The sequence below is a fragment of the Rana temporaria genome, chromosome 2 (assembly GCF_905171775.1).
Source record: "Rana temporaria chromosome 2, aRanTem1.1, whole genome shotgun sequence".
NCBI lineage: Eukaryota > Metazoa > Chordata > Amphibia > Anura > Ranidae > Rana > Rana temporaria.
In genome coordinates, this window is record NC_053490.1 from 416731454 (window position 1) to 416751329 (window position 19876).

General features: G+C 37.5%; 1 protein-coding gene across 1 annotated transcript in view; it reads right to left on the reverse strand.

The window, feature by feature from the left end:
- The window catches only part of IL1RAPL1 (interleukin 1 receptor accessory protein like 1), a 1739707-nt gene that overhangs the window by 816652 nt on the left and 903179 nt on the right, over nucleotides 1–19876 (reverse strand). Inside the window, exon 3 of the mRNA XM_040338202.1 lies at nucleotides 5896–6175. Coding sequence (XP_040194136.1) covers nucleotides 5896–6175 — 280 coding nt within the window. The remainder of the gene's footprint in view (nucleotides 1–5895; nucleotides 6176–19876) is intronic.

Sequence of the window (19876 nt, forward strand, 5' to 3'; positions counted from 1 at the left end):
ACCCTTCAGTTTCTCTGGTAGCAATGTTAAGGGACCTCATGATATGGAGCTTCTTTCCTCAAAGTGGCTGTGAACTATAATATCATTGAGGCTGTTCCCTTTTCTATAGGTAATCTGGGGTCTTGATAGTAGGAGACTGATAAATCCTTATCATCCTGTAGGATGTGCCAGTATCTTTGTATGATGTTATAAATCTGGCTTGATTGTCTACGATATGTGCCTATTATTCTCATGCTCCCTGACTCTTTGTTGATATTTCTTTTGGGGTTCAACAGCTGTGTTCTTGGTATGTCCTTCACTTTTTTATACAATCTCTCCAGATCCCGCAACTTATACCCTCTTTTGTTAAAATGATTGAACAGTCACAAACTTTATGTTCCACATGTCCCCTTTAAAGAGCAATTTCTTCTTGCTTGCACTAACTGCCCAGTATTTATCCCTCTCTTCAGGGGGGCTGGATGATGACTTGTCCAATCTAATAGGCTATTGGTTGTGGTGGATTTTGGTATATCTGTGTATTCATCATACCATTCATTCTTCTTCTTAGGAAATGAAGGTGATCCTCATGGATTTCACTGGTGAAGAACATCCTGATACTGTTGTTGTTTGAACACGTCACAAATTCTATTAAAGTTTTTTTGTGCCCTGCCACAAAAAAAAATCTTGCCCACATAAGATTATGTGACATGTATTTCTCCAAATCTTTCTGGCACACTATAGTGTGCTCCCACCATCCCAAAAATAAACTGCCATATGTGGGAGCACATGCAGTTCCCATAGCTGTGCCCGTCTTCTGTTGGTACAGTGCCTTGAAAAAGTATGCATACCCCTTGACATTTTTCACATTTTGTCATGTTACAACCAAAAACCTATATGCATTTTATTGGGATTTTATGTAATAGACCAAAACAAAGTGGCACATAATTGTAAAGAGGAAGGAAATGATAAATGGTTTTCAAAATGTTTTACAAATAAATATCTGAAACGTGTATTGTGCATTTGTATTTAGCCCCCTTTACTCAGATACCCCTAACTAAAAGCTAGTGGAACCAATTGCCTTCAGAAGTCACATAATTAGTAAATAGAGTCCACCTGTGTGTAATTTAATCTCAGTATAAATACAGCTGTTCTGTGAAGCCCTCAGAGGTTTGTTAGAGAACCTTAGGGAACAAACAGCACCATGAAGGCCAAGGAACACACCAGACAGGTCAGGGATAAAGCTGTGGAGAAGTTTAAATCAATGTTGGGTTATAAAAAAATATCCCAAGCTTTGAACGTCTCACTGTTCAATCCATCATCTAAAAATGGAAAGAGTATGTCACAACTGCAAACTTACCAAGACATGGCTGTCCAGCTAAACTGATAGGCCGGGCAAGAAGAGCATTAATATGAGAAGCAGCCAAGAGGCCCATGATAACTCTGGATGAACTGCAGAGATCCACAGCTCAGGTGGGAGAATCTGTCCACAGGACAACTATTAGTCATGCACTCCACAAATCTGGCCTTTATAGAAGAGTGGCAAGAAGAAAGTCTTTATTGAAAGAAAGCCATAGGAAGTCCTGTTTTTAGTTTGCTAGAAGCTGTATGGGGGACACAGAAAACATGTGAAAGGATGTACTCTGGCCAGAAGAAACCAACATTGAACTTTTTGATCTAAAAGCAAAACTCTATGTGTGGCGGAAAACTAACACTGCACATCACCCTGAACACACAATCCCCATGGTGGCATGGAGGTGGCAGCATCATGTTGTGGGGATACTTTTATTCATCTGGGACAGGAAAGCTGACCAGAGTTGATTGGAAGATGAATGGAGTCAAATACAGGGCAATCTTAGAAGAAAACCTGTTAGAGTCTGCAAAAAAACTAGAGACTGGGGCAGAGGTTCACCTTTCAGCAGGACAACGATCCTAAACATACAGTCAGGGCTACAAGGTAAAGGTTTAGATCAAAACATATTCATGTATTAGAATGGCCCTGTCAAAGTCCAGACCTAAATCCAATTGAGAATCTGTGGCAAGACTTGAAAATTGCTGTTCACAGATGCTCTCCATCCAATCTGACAGAGCTTGAGCTATTTTACAAAGAAGAATGGAGAACAAGTTCACTTTCTAGATGTACAGAGACTTACCCAAAAAGACGTGAAGCTGTATTTGCAGAGAAAGGTGGTTCTACAAAGTATTGAGTCAGAGGAGCTGAATGCACACCACACTTTATACATATTTATTTGTAAAAAAACAAAATGAAAACCATTTATCATTTTCCTTCCACTTCAAAATTATGTGCCACTTTATGTTGGTCTATAACATAAAATCCCAATAAAATACATTTACTTTTTTGGTTGTAACATGACAAAATGTGGAAAATGTCAAGAAGTATGAATACTTTTTCAAGGCACTTTATATTTTGCCATTAAAAATTAAAATAATATGTTCCAACACAAACTTGAGTAATCTCAAAATCAGTTGTGTATGCTGTTGGAATACTGTACAATGCCTCTGGTGTTAAGGAAGTGTCCACACGCTTTAAGACTCAAATCATGATTGATGGTACTGTACAAGTCTTCCACATATAAAATTGCCAGTAAGATGTCATCAGTCAGAGTCACCCCTTCTAATTTGTTGACAAAATCTTGAGTGTCTTCTATATATGACCATACACCATATACATAGGTGCGCATGACAAAATAAATATATCTGCTGTCTTTCTCAGTTAGATTGTTGTTTCCAGAAACTTTTGGGCATCCTTGAGGGGTAAGCTGTTTTTTATGCACCTTTGGTAGTGTATAAAAAGTGGCAGTTGTCGGGTGGTAATTCATCATATATTCCAATTCCTCTTTTGATAGGACCCCTTCTCTTTTCTCTCCAGAAGGATTTGCCTCAGCTCATGTAAATATTTTTTGGTAGAATCTCTCTCTAGAATCTCATAATTTTCCTAATTTCTGAGAATATCATAACACATCCTTAGGTAGAAGGGTTTGTCTATTAGAACAATATTGCCACCTTTATTTACAGTCTTTATGATCAGATTATTCTTTAATTCCTCCAGGGCTTTCCATTCTAGATAGGTGAGGTTGACATTTTTATTCCCCTTATTCTTCCATGTTTTTTCCACAGGTTGTTTAGATCTCTCTCTACCAGATTTACAAAGATTTTCATCTGGCTTCCTTGCGGGATCAGAGGAGTATGATATGCTTTTGGTCTGAATGTTGTAAAGGGACCTTTAACACCCTCACATTGTGCTTGCAAAGATTCTAAGTCCCTGAGTCTTAAGCCCCATACACACTATCAGTTTTCCTGCAGGTTTTTCTCTTCAGGTTTACCAAAACCATGTAGTGCAAGGGCCTGCCTGATTGCATACAAATTGAAACTCTTGAGGTTTGACCTCATATTAGATGGTTTTGGTAAACCTAAAGAGAAAAACCTGCAGGAAAACTGATAGTGTGTAAGGGGGCTTGAATGTTTCAATATCCTTAGATGTTACTAAATTTCTTTTTAAGTGCTAATTTTCTAGCAAACAAGTTTGTGACCCATTCAAATAGATTAAGATCATGAGTGGGAACAAATGACAGACCTTTGAGGACTGCATATGTGGACCTAAATCTTCACATATCACTGGCAGAAAACCCAACTTGAGTGTGTATGTTTTATGGCAAAAATGTATTGCTTTATTGGCTTTATCCTGAAGACAAATCTATAAAAATCAAAGGCATACAACTGGCAGCTGAAGATTACTGTAGTATGGCAAGAAAATTGTATTATTGCTGAGTGACTGTGTTCACTTTTCAGACTATAATTTAACAAATACTTGACAAAGGAACAGCAACACAAACCCTAGTATAACAGACAAAGCTGTGGGAGACTCAGTTAACCAGATGGTCACTAAAGATCATACAAGATACAGCTCAATGCAACATCAGGAGAAAAGTAGATAATGAGAAGACTTCTGTGAAAACTTAAGCTCTGTCCCTCTTCCGTTAAGCTTTTAACTCTAAATACCCTACTACATTCATTGTACTTGCTATACATGCATGGTGTAATGTGTATTCCTCTATTACAGGCAATGTGTGCAATTCTAATTTCTTATACACTACCTAAGCATTCTGTAAAATGCCTGATTTCACAAGTGGCCTGTAACACACACACATATATATATATATATATATATATATATATATATATATATATATATATATATATATATATAGGGGTAGATTCAGGTAGATACGTGTATCTTTGCGGCAGCGGAACGTATCCGATTTACATTATGCCTCCGCAACTTAGACGGGCAAGTGCTGTATTCTCAAAGCACTTGCTCCGTAAGTTGCGGTGGCGTAGCGTAAATCGATCGGCGTAAGCCAGCCTAATTCAAATGTGGGACAGGGGGCGTGTTTTATGTTAATGTTCTGTGAGCCGACGTGATTGACGTTTTTCCCGAACGGCGCATGCGCCGTCCGTGGAATTTCCCAGTGTGCATTGCTCCTAATACGCCGCAAGGACGTCATTGGTTTTGACGTGAATGTAAATGACGTCCAGCCCCATTCACGGACGACTTACGCAAACGACGTAACTTTTTCAAATTTCGACGCGGGAATGACGGCCATACTTAACATTGGTACTCCGCACTTATGCCACCATATAGCAGGGGTAACTATAAGCCGGGAAAAGCCTAACGTAAACGGCGTAACTGTACTGCGTCGGCCGGGCGTTCGTTTGTGAATTTGCATATCTAGCTGATTTACATATTTTGACGCGTAAATCAGCGTACACGCCCCTAGCGGCCAGCATAAATATTCAGTTACGATCCGACGGTGTAAGAGACTTACGCCTGTCGGATCTAAGGGAAATCTATGCGTAGCTGATTCTATGAATCAGGTGCATAGATACGACGGTGCAACTCAGAGATACGATGGCGTATCTGGAGATACGCCGTCGTATCTCCACTGAGAATCTGGCCCATAGTATGCAGTATATGTTCATAATAATCATATATATATATATATTCAACTGTTATCTTATATATATATATATATATATATATATATATATATATATGAGATAACAGTTGAATATAGGGTAGTGGCCCTGCTAAAGTGTGGTATTTTATGTGTCCTTGTCTTCAGTGTGACTAATTATACCAATGAGAGTTAAAGTGTCGGGCACCTTGGTGCGGTGGGCTCATAAAAAGAGCCTCCGATGGTGTTTAGAAGGTCCCCTTATTAATAAATAATTGTGATAAACAATATTAGTGAACAAAAATGCCCACTAATGGGCTGAAAGTGATATGAAAGTCCTTGACCAGTGGTGAACTGGAATGGTGTGTCCAGAATATTCCACCCCACTAGATGTTCCACCTACACCTTCCCTAAGGTGTGTGAGTAAAAATAAAATAAAAGATAAGAACAAAGAAAATTGCAAAAAAATGTGAGGCAATCAAAGAACCAGATGGGTTTGATGTAAGGTAACTCAGTGGAATGTACTCCCACTGATCAGACGTGTATAAGTGAAACACAATCCATAAATGATTAACCAATGTGATAAACCTCAGTTATTAATAAAAGTGCAGCAAGTAATACATACATAAAACTTATGTGACTAGGTGACTAATCATAAAAGGTCCCCCTAGGCTCCACAATATATCCTACTGTCCCCAGTCCAGTATGTTAGCAAAAAATTGTACAATGCATAATACAATATTAGTTACAATATTAGCTAGTTGTGAAATCTTATGAAAAAAAGTATATATTTTGTGACCGTAGTGTTACTACATACAATGCAGTTTAATTATCAGCAACTTACTTTTATGCAAAAATAAACATTTCAAAGATACTGTGAAAACATTGCCTAGGGACAAGCTAACAATAAATCACTGGAAATCATTCGATGGTCAATGTTTACCTTATGACACATGCATAAAGACCGCTATCCTCTGTCACCGTCGGCCGAAACCAAATAGCATCTTCTTCTTTGCTCATTCTTATTCCATCAAAAGCAATTGGTTCTTCAAAGTCTCCAGGCCCAGTACTTTTATACCACATCAGGCTGAGTCCAGAACTCTGTGCTAATGTGTAGTTTGCTCTGATATATCCATAAAAAAGTGCACATTTTATCCGTACGGGCTCACCCACCAGAACCTGATATTTTTTGTAATCCACAGACCAGTCAGTGCATCCATCAGCTAGAAAAAAAAGATAGATAAACATAAAGATTAGGTAATAATCATTAATTCTGCTATGGTTGTAAAAAGAGCTACAACAGAATAATGTGAAAAGTGCATTACAATAGGTAAGCTAGCAACGTATTTCATAAATCTCTGTACATCTGGGAGTTTCAGCATTGCATTCTTATGCAAGCATAGCTAGCAGCCGATGAATTTATATAATTTAGTGGCTGACACATTACTAATGTGTGGGATGTTATTCTCAAATAGCTTTAATCTCTTTGCACCTTTCCATTGCAATGACTCGTGTTGCGGCTCAGTTCAGTGTAAATGAAAGAGATTGTTTTTAGTTATGAATGATATTTGCTAAACACTATGGAATATTCTGTATGTATCTGAATAATCAGAAAAGTAACAAAGGGTGAAAATCCCCTCTGCCCAAAACAGGGAAATGGATAGGATGAACATATTTCTATATTTTGCAGCTTTTTTCTATCACTGCCTATGAAAATGTTATGCAAACACTGTAATGCAGATACATAATAGACATATAAATGTCTAAATGTTTAATATATACTGTATGTAAAACACAAGGTGGGGGCTCCAGCTTTTTTGACTGATGAAAGAAATACATATTTTTTTGTTTTCTAAGAATCTTAATAAGTTCTGTTCTGGGCTTTGTGGAGCTTTGGATGTAATACATTCTCCATGCCTAGATCCACATCCTACCTGTTGACCAGACTGTCTTATTAGTGTCATGTGTGCACAGGCATGTTTGTTCCCTGCTGCTGTATGCCAATATTTTGGGAACCCATTAAGGGGCACCCTGTTAGCTAGGAACCAATCTGAGTTTAGTTATTGGTTGATATTTGTTTGTTTTTTTATGCTATGGATTCTCCAAATCCCTTCTCCATTGTAAAAGTGTTTGCCGCATTGCTGAATAAAAGTGTAGGACAAGCCCGCTTGGACTTTTCCTAGATGTCTCTATCTAGTTCATTAATTCATGGTTTGCCACTTTCAGCCATTACCCATATATATATATATATATATATATATATATATATATATATATATATATATATATATATATATATATATATATATATATATATATATATATATATATGGGTAATGGCTGAAAGTGGCAAACCATGAATTAATGAACTAGATAGAGACATCTAGGAAAAGTCCAAGCGGGCTTGTAATGTTTGTGAATCTATCCCATTAATAACAGCACTTCTTGTAGCAGGCTAACAACATTAAGTTCTGGCCAACTGAAGGAGCTCACATGGGAGGGTGACAAGGCAGTTGCTATTTGTAAGGCAATTACCTGGTATTAAAAAACAATAGCGAGGGGGCGCTAGTGATACAATAGTGTTTAACAACCACAGTAAAATGACAATACCATACAATAATAATACAAACTGGTAAAACCTCTTACATAAGATACAATAAAGTCCAACGTGCTAAATAATAATGTGAGAAAAAAGTAATACTGTAGTTCAAAGTCCTTTAAACTGTCCATAAGATCGTCAGTGATAAATTACCAATGTAGCATATTGTGTAAAAAAAAATCACTACTGGGCAGGAAATCCAAAAAACACAACCAATGTGCTCAATTAGGATTTCCTACTCATCAGACAGCTATGACCTCTTTACTTAAAAAGAAGGTCACACAATGCTTAGTAGGTAAAGTCTTTTAGGCTTGCTTGAATGTCTTTAGAGATATATCAGGAGACTTATGTGTTTAATTTCCTCTCCACCATGGTGACCCATTGAAAATAAGAGAAGAAGGGAACCAATAGCGTAATATTGTTTTAATAAAAAATAAATAAAACAAATAACATAGTGTCTGCTTACATTATTAGGTATCTTTCCCTGGCACTGTGGATAACCCACATATGTCACTAAAAGGAACCGTACACCACCCTCCTCATATGGACAGTTTAAAGGACTTTACAGTATTACTTTTTATTCACATTATTATTTAGCATGGTGCAATTTATGTATCTTATGTAAGAGGTTTTAACAGTTTTAAATATTATTGTGTGGTATTGTCATTTTACTATGGTTGTTAAACACTATTGTATCACTAGCGCCCCCTCACTATAATTTTTTTCACTCAAGGTAGTTCATCTACATTTGTAGGGAGCTGCTATTTTATTTATTTATTTATTTATTTACTTATATTATTTATTTTTGCGCAAGGTTCTTTTGTCACAATCATTCTGTATTATCAATATGGAACAGTAAAGCTCTGTACACACAGGCCAAATATCGGGATACAATGGCCCCTTGTAAAAACAACAGCCAACACTAGGCCCATGTGTATTTTGGTCTGTCTGGCTGGTATCTGTCGGATGTGCATGCTGGAAAACCAGCATCCGTCCGATTCCCGATCAGCGCTCTCAGCCAACGACAGAGAGCACTGACTGGAGTGTTCTGGTGGGGGGGGGGGGGACCGCCTGTCAGAACACAATAGCTCAGTGGAGGAGATCACTGAACTAAACTTGCATGGTTAGTACAGCGGCTTCGAACAGAGCCATCAGGATTTTTTTGGTGAAAAAAAAACTGTTAGTGTGTACCAGGCTTAAGGGCTGTTATTGACAGGATCTTCAAGTAAAAAGCTTAGCAACTGATTTAGAGAAAAAAATATTTGCTTGAAAGAACTGTATAGATTGAGACATTTGGGTTGATTAACTAAAGAAAAATAGGCTGTTCCTTTTACAAAAGAAGTTGCACTTTGCAAGTACATTTACCCCTGAGCTTAGTAAATGTGGTGAAATGTCACTGTGCAAAGAGTTCTCAAGGAGGATAAAAAAAAGCATTTTTGTTTACACATGATTGAATGGTGGAAGTCCTCGGAGCTATCCCTTATTCAGTAATCTCTGGCAAAAATCCCCCTGAAAAGTGCAACTTTCCTTGCAAAGTAAACAGGCTATTTGCAAATTGACCCCATTATGTCAGTTATACAGAAAAATAACTTCAGAGTTTACATACACTTTAAATCATTTTCAAAAATAAGGAATTCATTAGGAAATATACTATATCCAGCTGAAATTGATATAGTTTATTATTTTAAAGTGGATGTAAACCCTCACATATACCCAGTGAAGCCTCACAGAGATGAAACAAATCTCCCTACATACATTTTACATATCTGTAGGGATATATCTGCTGGCTTCACCTTTATATACTGTTTAGAAAGTGCAACCTCCCCAGACCTCCCCAGACACACACTTCTATCTCCTGTCAAGGATAGCTTGTCAAAAGTTATCAGGCTGACAACAGAGGAACGAAACAGGACAAAGCTACGGGACATAGTGCTTTGAAGAGAGATAAACAAAAACACACTACAGATATGTGCCCAGCTCAAATTTCATAAATCGGGTTTACATCCCCTTTAAAGCTGACTATAGACTTTAGCGGGTTTTGGACACATATGCAGACAATACATGGGTCAAATTCAGTTTTTTCCTTTTGAAATTCAGCCATTTTGTGCATTTTGTAATCTGATGGTGCAATTATTGATTTAGAAATTCGACCAATGACGCCTTCAACTTTAACTCATATTGATACAGAAAAGAGTATTTGTGCCCGTGAATCTTCTTTTCTTTCTGGGAATTGTAATTTCTTGTGCTTGTGTTCATTTCTTTTCTTGCACAATTTTTACATAGGTGATTAGAAAATTGTTTGTTTTTCAAAAACTTTCCAACATGCCCGATCACTTAAATTCAATGGCTACACAAAAATTGGCCTACTAATGGTGCGTAATTTAAACAAAAATTCTTGGCTTCCCTTTTTGAAAGAAAAAATATTTTGGAATTTGACTCATGTATGGCCGGCTTTAGAAACAAAGCCAGTAAATTAAAAAAGAAGAAATAAACCAACAATACTCATATATAACAGAACACTGCAGGAAACACAGTCTGCCAGTTTACAGAATGTTTTGCTCTGCTTCTCGGTGCCATATAGACAGTATAAATATCATTCAAACCAATTTTGGTCACAAGTTTACACTCGATCAATGGAGATACATGGTGTGCTTGCAGTTTAGAACAGTGATTATGTATTTATGCTTTTTGACTCAGTATGAGCCTATACATAATTTTTACCTCCAATGAGTAAAAAGAAAAAAATCTACTGATTTTCATAGATATTCAATATAAACCACCCAGGCATGTGTAAGATATCTATGGGTGGATTTAGTCATAATGGTGTTAAAGGTATTTGTTTTTTTAGATACAATTATTAGTTTAATATCAAACACAAATTTGTATATATCTTCTTTTTAAGGAAACATATTTTTATTTTTGTACAACAGTGTTTTTCTTCTGTATTTATTTAGTTTTTTTTTGGCAACAAATAAAATAGAATATATATATATATATATATATATATATATATATATATATATATATATATATATATATATATATATATATATATATATATATATATATATATATATATATATATATATAAAACTATACATATATATATATATATATATAGTATATATATATAGTATATATAGTATATACTATATATATATATATAGTAGTTGTAGTTAGATAAATATTATTGTACTACCTGCTTAAGATTCAAGAGATAGACATTCCGCTGCTTTTAAAGTTTTAAAGACTCTCAGTTTTTACCTTTGATAACTCATCGCATTAAACACTCCCTTATCAGACAAACTATCCCTTGCCAAAACAAGCATCTTATAGCGATGCATTTTTAGCTAACCCTTAGTGCTCTGGGAATTCTAGATCATTTATGAAAGTATAACTGAACATAAGAGCAACATTTTTTATATTTTTCAATATATCAGTTGTTTGATTAGGTGCCGGCAATGCGTTTCTTCTTTCTGACTTTTGTCCTTTATTTTCACTTGGTGATCCTGGCAGTAACACAATTCCTGAGTGATGATCACTCACTTTACATTATCTGTGGAGAAGCAGCATTGTCAGAACAGAAAGTGGTTTACAATTACCTCTCCTCTAATAGGGGAAGATGATGGTTTACAGAGAAAAATTTGAATAATGATAATTAATAACTTTCTTAACTCTGTTGACATTTAACATTTTATAAGATTTCTCTCAGGATCAACAGGCGTTGTTTGCACTTAGCAAACAGGTTTTACAAAAATAATGGTATATTTGAAAAATAAAATTGAATATGGTACAAAAATTGGCATAAGCAAACAATTTAAAAGTGCACGAATCTGCCATTTGGACAAAAGGAGGCTGAAAGCGGTTAGTAGTAAGATTACTAGACCAGTAGTCAGGTTTGTCCAGCAAAATACTATACTGCTACTATCTAAAATCACTTTCATTCTTAAACATTCTGAAATACTTATTTTATGAAAATTGAAACCCACTGCTTTAAATAAACCAAGTTGTGTTCATTTAAGCTTTAAGTCTATGTTTTATCCATAAAAGTGGAAAGAGAAGGTATAAAGTAAAGAACTATTTCTGTCCAGATTTCGTTTTTCTCTTGAAGGATCACTGTTGGCTTAGAAGCCATTACTTACTAAAAGCAATTTACTCCTATAACAGCTTTAGTGTTATGTACTATACATTACTACTAGCTTGCTGCTCCTTTGCATTTTCCCTGCACCTATTTTTATTATGCTCTTATCCAATGCAATTTAGCTTGTGTACTCTGCACTGACTTCTGCACTTTATTGATTTCAATTTTGTTTCCAGACATTGGTTACATTTGAGTATACAAAACACAGCTCTGCATAATAAAAATATAGCCAAACAGGGCTATTCATCTTCTGTTCAAAATGCACTCTGCAGAAGAGACACTTTAATGTAAAGAAGCCAAGGCATATCCAATTTGTGCAGTTTCACTTTCGAAGATGTATTTCAAGTTTCAGATCACCTGCTGAGCTGATTCATATTCTGCTGTAACTATGCCTCCTTCAATCCAAAAAAAAGAAGAAAAAAAGAAAAAAGAAAAACTTCTATATGTTGCAAATTCTACCAAGCATAACTGAGAAGTCAAATAAGGTTCTTTAGAGAGAACAACTGGAAGCAGAAATTATAGCCAAAACCAGTTAACAAGACAAGCTAACAGATTGTGTAGATTCATCATTTATTCTTTAGTTATCTAAATAAGAGATAAGGGGCAAGGGAAACATTTTTATAAATGAGATTAGCAAATCTGCTTGTGTTAGAACTTTGCAGAAAACTTCATTGAAGTCTGGGGGGTCGTATTATTCAATTAGGGACATTTGTGGTGCAAATAAAGCAGCTATTGTCATTCAAACAAAAAAATGTACACTCCCATGAGGAACACTAATACTACAATACATCAGAGTAGAGCACAGTATTTCTTTCCATACAAAAGCTATGCCCTACTATTTAAGTTGTTATTAACTAAAAAAAAAAAAAAGAGCTGTTAGGTTGATAGGTGAAAGATGTAATTGGAGCTAACTAAAACTTACTCCTTCATTGCATTGGTCTCATAATCTTTTTTATGTAAATATGCTCATAGTCATTTTTATGCATTTTATTGTAGAATGATGATGTTTCGAGTATTCTGGGAGAGCGCAACAATGCCAATACATTCACCAAAATGTTAAGTTATAAACAGAGAACCATAAACAAATGCAATAAGGTAGATTTAACAGAGTATACCTCTAGATTGTATTTACCTTTAGATGCTATAAAATGCCATAAAAAAATGCATATTTTGAGACACAGTAAGGTCCCTTTCACATGGGCGGACGAACGAACCGTTTTTTACAAGTCCGTTTACTTTAATGCATCCCTATGGGATTGTGGACGTTAGCGGATGATGCATCCGCTAACGTCCGTAAAGATCCGCGTCCACAAAGATCCGCTTTTTCAGATGGAAGAAAACCCTATTTTTCTTCCGTCTGGCGGAACGGATCGGATGAATACGGACACACGGTCCATATTCATCTGATTCCCCATAGGGGAGAGCGGAGGAAATTTGGCATTTATACTGTAGGCCTGTAATTCTTAGGAATAACACATTAAATCTGTCCAAACAAGAGTCTAGTAGACATCCCGGCTATGATAAAGTTTAAAACATGAAATAATAAATTATAATATAATAAATAACTATAACAAATAATAATATAATAATAATAATAATAATAATAATAATAATAATAATAATAATAATAATAATAATAATAATAATTCAATAATGTAATCAAATCAAAAACACTGATATTTGCTCAGTTGCAGAATTGTCGCTGTCATTACTTTTAGTGTTTGATGACGAATTTCCCCACAAATCACTATCGCTCTATTCTGCAAGTGATTCTAATTTACTATCGCTGTTTTCTAGCTGGTCTAAAACCACTTTTGATGTAAAGGGACACTTTTTGGTTGCTATAGACAATCTCCAGTTTCCAGGCAGAAAGAACAGTATATATAATATAAAACTGCATGCAGAGCACTGGACAAACCACTAGGGACAAAAGGGAGGTGAAATAATTTGATACAGTAATGTATTCTGTAAGATTACAATGTACTGTATGTATTGTGTGTTTTTAACTTTTTTAATTAGGCGCTGTGCTCTGTCCCTGTGCGTCGCAATGCTTGCAGGGAACAGAGCTTGGCACTGTGATGAATCAAGCGTAGGTCACAGCCCGCATAAACAGCAGGGAGACATTGCAGGATCCTGGGGACAAGGTAAGTAACTTTACCTGGATCCTGTGATGCGATCCCGAGTGTGGCTCGGGTTACCACTTTTGGTAATAACAATTCACCCCGAGCCACACCCCCAGAGAGGTTAATACTTTCCCTTAAACAAAGTAACAAAACTTTTTTTTTTTCAATTAGTACTTGAAAATCCCCTATACAGCAGCAGTAAAATGAGGAGAAGGAGGGGCAGGCCTGGGAACCACTCAGGTGTGCTGCATGCAAATGTCTTGAAAAGGATCACGCTGATATAAGATGAAAGAAGAGTGATGGTGCCATCAGTCTGCTGTGGTTCTTTTAAGCCTCGTACACACAATTGGATATCAGGTGGAATCTAATCTGATGTTTTTTTCATCGGATATCCGATGAAGCTGACTTTCATCAGTCTTGCCTTCACACCATCAGTCAAAAATCTGACCGTGCCAAAACGCGGTGATGTAAAACACTACGACGTGCTGAGGAAAATTAAGTTCAATGCTTCCGAGAATGCGTGACTTGATTCTGAGCATGCGTGGATTTTTGACAGATGGACTTCCACACAGACGATCGTTTTTTGGCTATCATTTTTTTATTCATAGGAAAAATTTAAAACATGTTCTATTTTTTTTTTCACAAACAACCCGATGGGGCCCACACATGATTGGTTTGTCCGATGAAAACAGTCCATCGGTCTGTTTTCATTGGATAAACCGATCGTGTGTACAGGGCTTTACTGTTTAGTCTGAGTTGAGTTGGTTGAGCAAGGACACTACTATATTCCGTAACTGTAACTGGTGTTATTCCCCTGGGTTCTGTAAGGTGGCTGTATACATCTTAGAAATGTATGGATATGAGTCTTTTGGCAGGAAAAATGGCATATTTTATATGTGTATTTAGTTGTCTGCCTGGAGTTCATTACTAGGATGAAAATGTATTGCTAGTGGCCTATAAAAGATGGTTATAGCAATATATCCATTACATCTTGCCATTTTAGGTCTTATATATTTCATTGTATTCAAACATAGAGGTTACTATGTCTGTCTTGGAGCACTGTATCCCAGTTATGACACTATCTGCATGGAGTTTGCATGTTCTCCCTGTGCTTATGGGTTTCCAACACAAAGGTGTGCTAGTAGGTTCATTGGCTCCTGTCAAAAACTAGCCCTAGTTTGTGTATGCATGTGAGAGGTAAATTGCATTTTAAGGGCCAGATTCACAGTGAGAGTACGTCGGCGTATCTACTGATACACTGGCGTACTTTCAAATTTGCCGTGTCGTATCTTTAGTTTGAATCCTCAAACCAAGATACGATGGCTTCTGGCTTCGATCCGACAGGCGTACGGCTTGTACGCCTTCGGATCGCAGGCGTTTTCCGCGTCGGGTATGCTAATTAGCTTTTTCCGTCGATCCACGAAGGTACGCACGGCCGTCGCATTCTCTTACGTCGTCGCTAGTCGGCTTTTCCCGGCGTATAGTTAAAGCTGCTATTTCGTGGCGTATAGATAGACTTGCCATGTTAAAGTATGGCCGTCGTTCCCGCGTCAAATTTTTATTTTTTTATTTTTTTGCATAAGTCGTCCGTGAATAGGAAAGGACGTAACTCACGTCTACGTTCAAAAAATGACGTCGGTGCGACGTCATTTCGCGCAAAGCACGGCGGAAATTTTGAAACGGAGAATGCACATTTCAATCGGCGCGGGGACGCGCTTCATTTAAATGAATCACGCCCCCTACCCAACCAATTTGAAATACGCGCCAAGAAATACACTACGCCGCCGTAACTTACGTTGCAAAATCTTCCTGGATTCAAAATTCCGCCAGGTAAGATACGCTGCGCCAGGGCAATTCTTTGTGAATCTGGTCCTAAGTTCCTTGAAGGCAGGGAGTGTTGGGAAGTACACTATGTAAAGTGCTGGGTAAATTATTAGCACTATATAATTAACTGAAATAAATACATGATTTACATTTTCAGAAACATTACCTACATTCCTTTTTACTTTACAAATATAATTTTTGAAAATTCTGCATTTTATGCTACTGTATACTAATAACAGTAATACATTTTGGTAATAATATTATTGTATCATACTGCATGTTCTATGCTTCAACTGAAACAACACTGTTCAATCACTATTTCTTTGCATGCTCAGACTGAAAAAAAGATTATTCAGAATTATTCAGTGTAGTAGCTTTTTCAATTGAGTATAGCCCAGGATGCCTATTTAAATGTGTTTTTCTTGTTATAATAGCATAATGTTAAGGTCTTTAGGTTCACTGTTCACTGGTTTCTTTGAAAGGCTCCAGAGATGAACTAAATCTTCCTACTTTACTGTTCTTATGAGTTGATCGCTCTGCTCTATAAACAAGGTCCCCGCAGGCCAAAGCAAAAGCCTACCTAACTCCATATTGAAATATTTGGTGAGGATCCTCTTTGCTGTTGCTTAAAATATAATATATCATTTTTTTTATGAAATATGATTTAGTATAAAAGAAAATTGAACTCCCGACTCCTGGGTCTACAGCCACAACCAGCATAGTTTCAATTCAATTTCTAGGTTCTGTGAGATAATATACAACTGCAACTTTCCAATTATAATAAGGAAATCAAAGTTATTGTGAAGTCTTGGCAATTTAAGTGTGGCTATAGGTGAAATCGGTTCTCTTAAGAAAAAATGAAAAACAACATAATGTGTCTGCTGACATAGTGCTTAAATATATATATGGTTTTATTCTGCAGATTTTGTAGACCTCAGACTTTTTATTTATCTCATATTTTTTCCAAATAATTATTTACAAATCAATTTTTTATCTTCAGCTGTATTTTAGGAAAGATGTTTCAGCATGCCAACTTCCTGTAATATGATAATTTGTATAACTGATTTTTTGGGGGGGTTTGGAGATAAAGTTTATGTGTGTGGAAGATCATTTTAAAGAGGAACCAAAGGATATGTATAGATGCTTCAGAGAGAGAGGGTAGCCCCACAAACCCCTAAGAAAGGCTAAAAGTAAGGCTACAAAGTGTAAATGCAAGAACCTATTAGTAAACATTGGAAAAGTAAGAAAAAGTCAAAAAGAAAGTTTTCTCTGTACATTATTGGATGATGTTTCCCCTTTAGGACACTTAGGCCCCGTACACACGACCAAACATGTATGCTGAAACTGGTCCGCGGGCCAGTTTTAGCATACATGTTCGGTCGTGTGTAGGCGCGAGCGGGCCGAATTCCAGCAAACATTTGCCCGCCGGGCCTTTTCCCAGAGGGCAAATATTCCTGGATGTGTTTTAAAACCGTCCACTGGAATCCTGCCCGCTCGGACATGTACGGTTGTCAGTACAGACCTACCGTACATGTCCGAGCGCCCGCCGTCCCTCGCATGCGTCGAATGACTTTGACGCATGCGTGGAAGCCTTTAAATGGCAGGCCCGCCCACGTCGCTGCGTCATCGCCGCGTCATCGTCGCGGTGACGACGCGGACACGCCCCGCGTAGTGTTTACGCGCGGACTTCTGTACGATGGTTAGTACAACCATCGTACAGAAGCCCTCTGGCAGGCATGTACGGTGAAAACGGTCCGATGGACCGGTTTCACCGTACATGTTTGCTCGTGAGTACCCGGCCTTAAAGGGTGATCACGTGGTAAAGAGCCTCCGTCGCTCTTTACCAAGATCCGTGTAGTGGTGTGTCAGACTGACACTCTGCACCACCGAACGCCGATGCCACGGGCGTGCGGCTGGGCTGTTAACCACCGCTCAGCCGTCATTTTGCTATAGGCTGGGTGAGAAGTGGTTAAAGAATGTCAAGTTACAAAATTTTGAAAAAGAAACCACAAAGACCAGAGCCCCGACCAACATAAAGGAATAGAATGGTGTCAGCTTTGCAAATCCATAATGGGTGAATTAACAGGCAAATAACCATGTGAACTGCACATGCAAAAGTAGACACCCAAACTGTCTTAATGGCCAATAGTGCCATCAGAGCCTACAGTCTGGGTTCACAAACAGTATAACCGGTACTATCCCTGACCATAGTGGCCCACTTTCTTGAACTGAATTTCACCAGTCCCTTTTAAATACAGTCACGTCATGTTCTGGCCATTTTAATGCATCATTGTCCTTTCTTCTTCTTATATTTGTGGCTTGGTCTAATAGCTCAACAAATTACAATAACAATTACAAGAAAATATAATGTATATAGATGATCAATATGTATTATCACATCATGGTTCAAACCATCAGTGTGTGTGTGTGTCAGCATCTAAACTGTAAGCTATGACACACCATTCTTACATTCAATATATACAAGATGGGATAGACAAGAGGGCACTTTCCAGCTTGATTCACATATGTTATGTCTCACAGTGTGAAGCAAACTGAAAAGCATCTCTTTACTCCTTTATCTAACATAAACTGATATCGGCAACAATGACTTCAGCTATCACTCTCAAGAGAATTTACCTTCTCACAAGTAAGTCACTGAGGTCACTACTAATGATGCTGCTGGCAGGCTACTGCAAATGATCGAGGGACTGGACACAAGAACTGAATGCTTAGTTTTGATTTTGTGGTTGTTGTTTTTTCTGCATATAGTTATTGTGCTGTTCCATTGCCCCTTTTAATAGACTCTTTATAGGTTACACAACATCACTATGACGCAGATGCATTTTTACATTTATGTTGCTGAATAATCATCAGATAAAATCACCAGTTTATGTTCCTTACGTTTAACTATTTTAAAACTTGGAATCTTATTGGTGAGAACCAAATAGAAGAACTAAATTTAGCACCTAAAGGATTTTTCAACATTGTGGCTTGTGTACTGCTAATAATTTGTCCTGGCCACTTGTTCAATGTGATAAATTAATGTATAAAATGTATGCATGTTTGACAATTATACATATACAGTATGGCCCGGATTCACAAAGCACTTGCGCCGACGTATCTCCAGATACGCCGCGTAAGTGCAAATATGCGTTGTCGTATCTGTGCGCCGTACCCACAAACCAAGATACGCCTTAAAACAGGCTTCATTCCACCAACGTAACTTGCCTACGCCGGCGTAGAGTGGGCGCATATTTACGCTTGACGCATATGACGCTCCCATTGATTTTCGATTCAAATATGCAAATGAGGGAGATATGCCGATTCACGAACGTACGTGCGGCCGACGCAGGCTATGAGTGGTGCGCGTAAGTTGTACGTCCGGCATAAAGTTAAGCCCCATAAAGGAGGAGTAACTCAGCAACATACATGCAAATGGCTGCACCAATGGATACAATCCGTCGTATTTAACATAGTTTACGTTGGACGTGAATATGACTAGGCGTAGGTTACGTTCACGCCGCAGGCAGTGATCCGGCGTATCTTAGGCAGTTGTTCCGACGTGTTTGTGAGCATGCGCACTGGGATGCGTCCACGGAACGGCGCATGTGCCGTTCGTTATACGTATCTGTCTGGCGCTCGGCCCATCATTTGCATGGGGTCACGCCTCATTTGCATGGCTCACGCCAACTTCCACCTACACCGGTTTACGTCTAGGAAACGCAGCACAGTTTTGGGAGCAAGTGCTCTGTGAATTCCATGCTTGCCTCTCTGCGATGCATCGGCGTAGCGTACAGGAGATAAAGGAGCGGCATAAATGTGCGCCGCTGTCTGTGAATCCGGACCTATATGGGTATGATGACCAAGCAGCTTTTTTGAAAATGAAAGAATTTGAATAAAAATCCAGAAAGTGTTTTTGATAATCTTTACACACATTTACCAAGTATGCATGTGACCTACATTCACTGTTTTAGTGACGCATCATTAAAAACATAATTATTAACTATTTATTAAACTGTGCAAGACCTTCTGATTATGTTGGCTGTGGATGCAACTCTTCCACTAAAAAATAAAATATGTGGGAGGACTCGAAATTTAACACAGAACAGTATGAAAAAAATATATATTTTCTCAATGTAACATTGCAATCATTGTGAAACTTCTTCCAATTTTCTCATCCATAATTGCCCATTAGACACATATACTACAGCTGAAAGTCAGGGAAAACCAGCGGAAC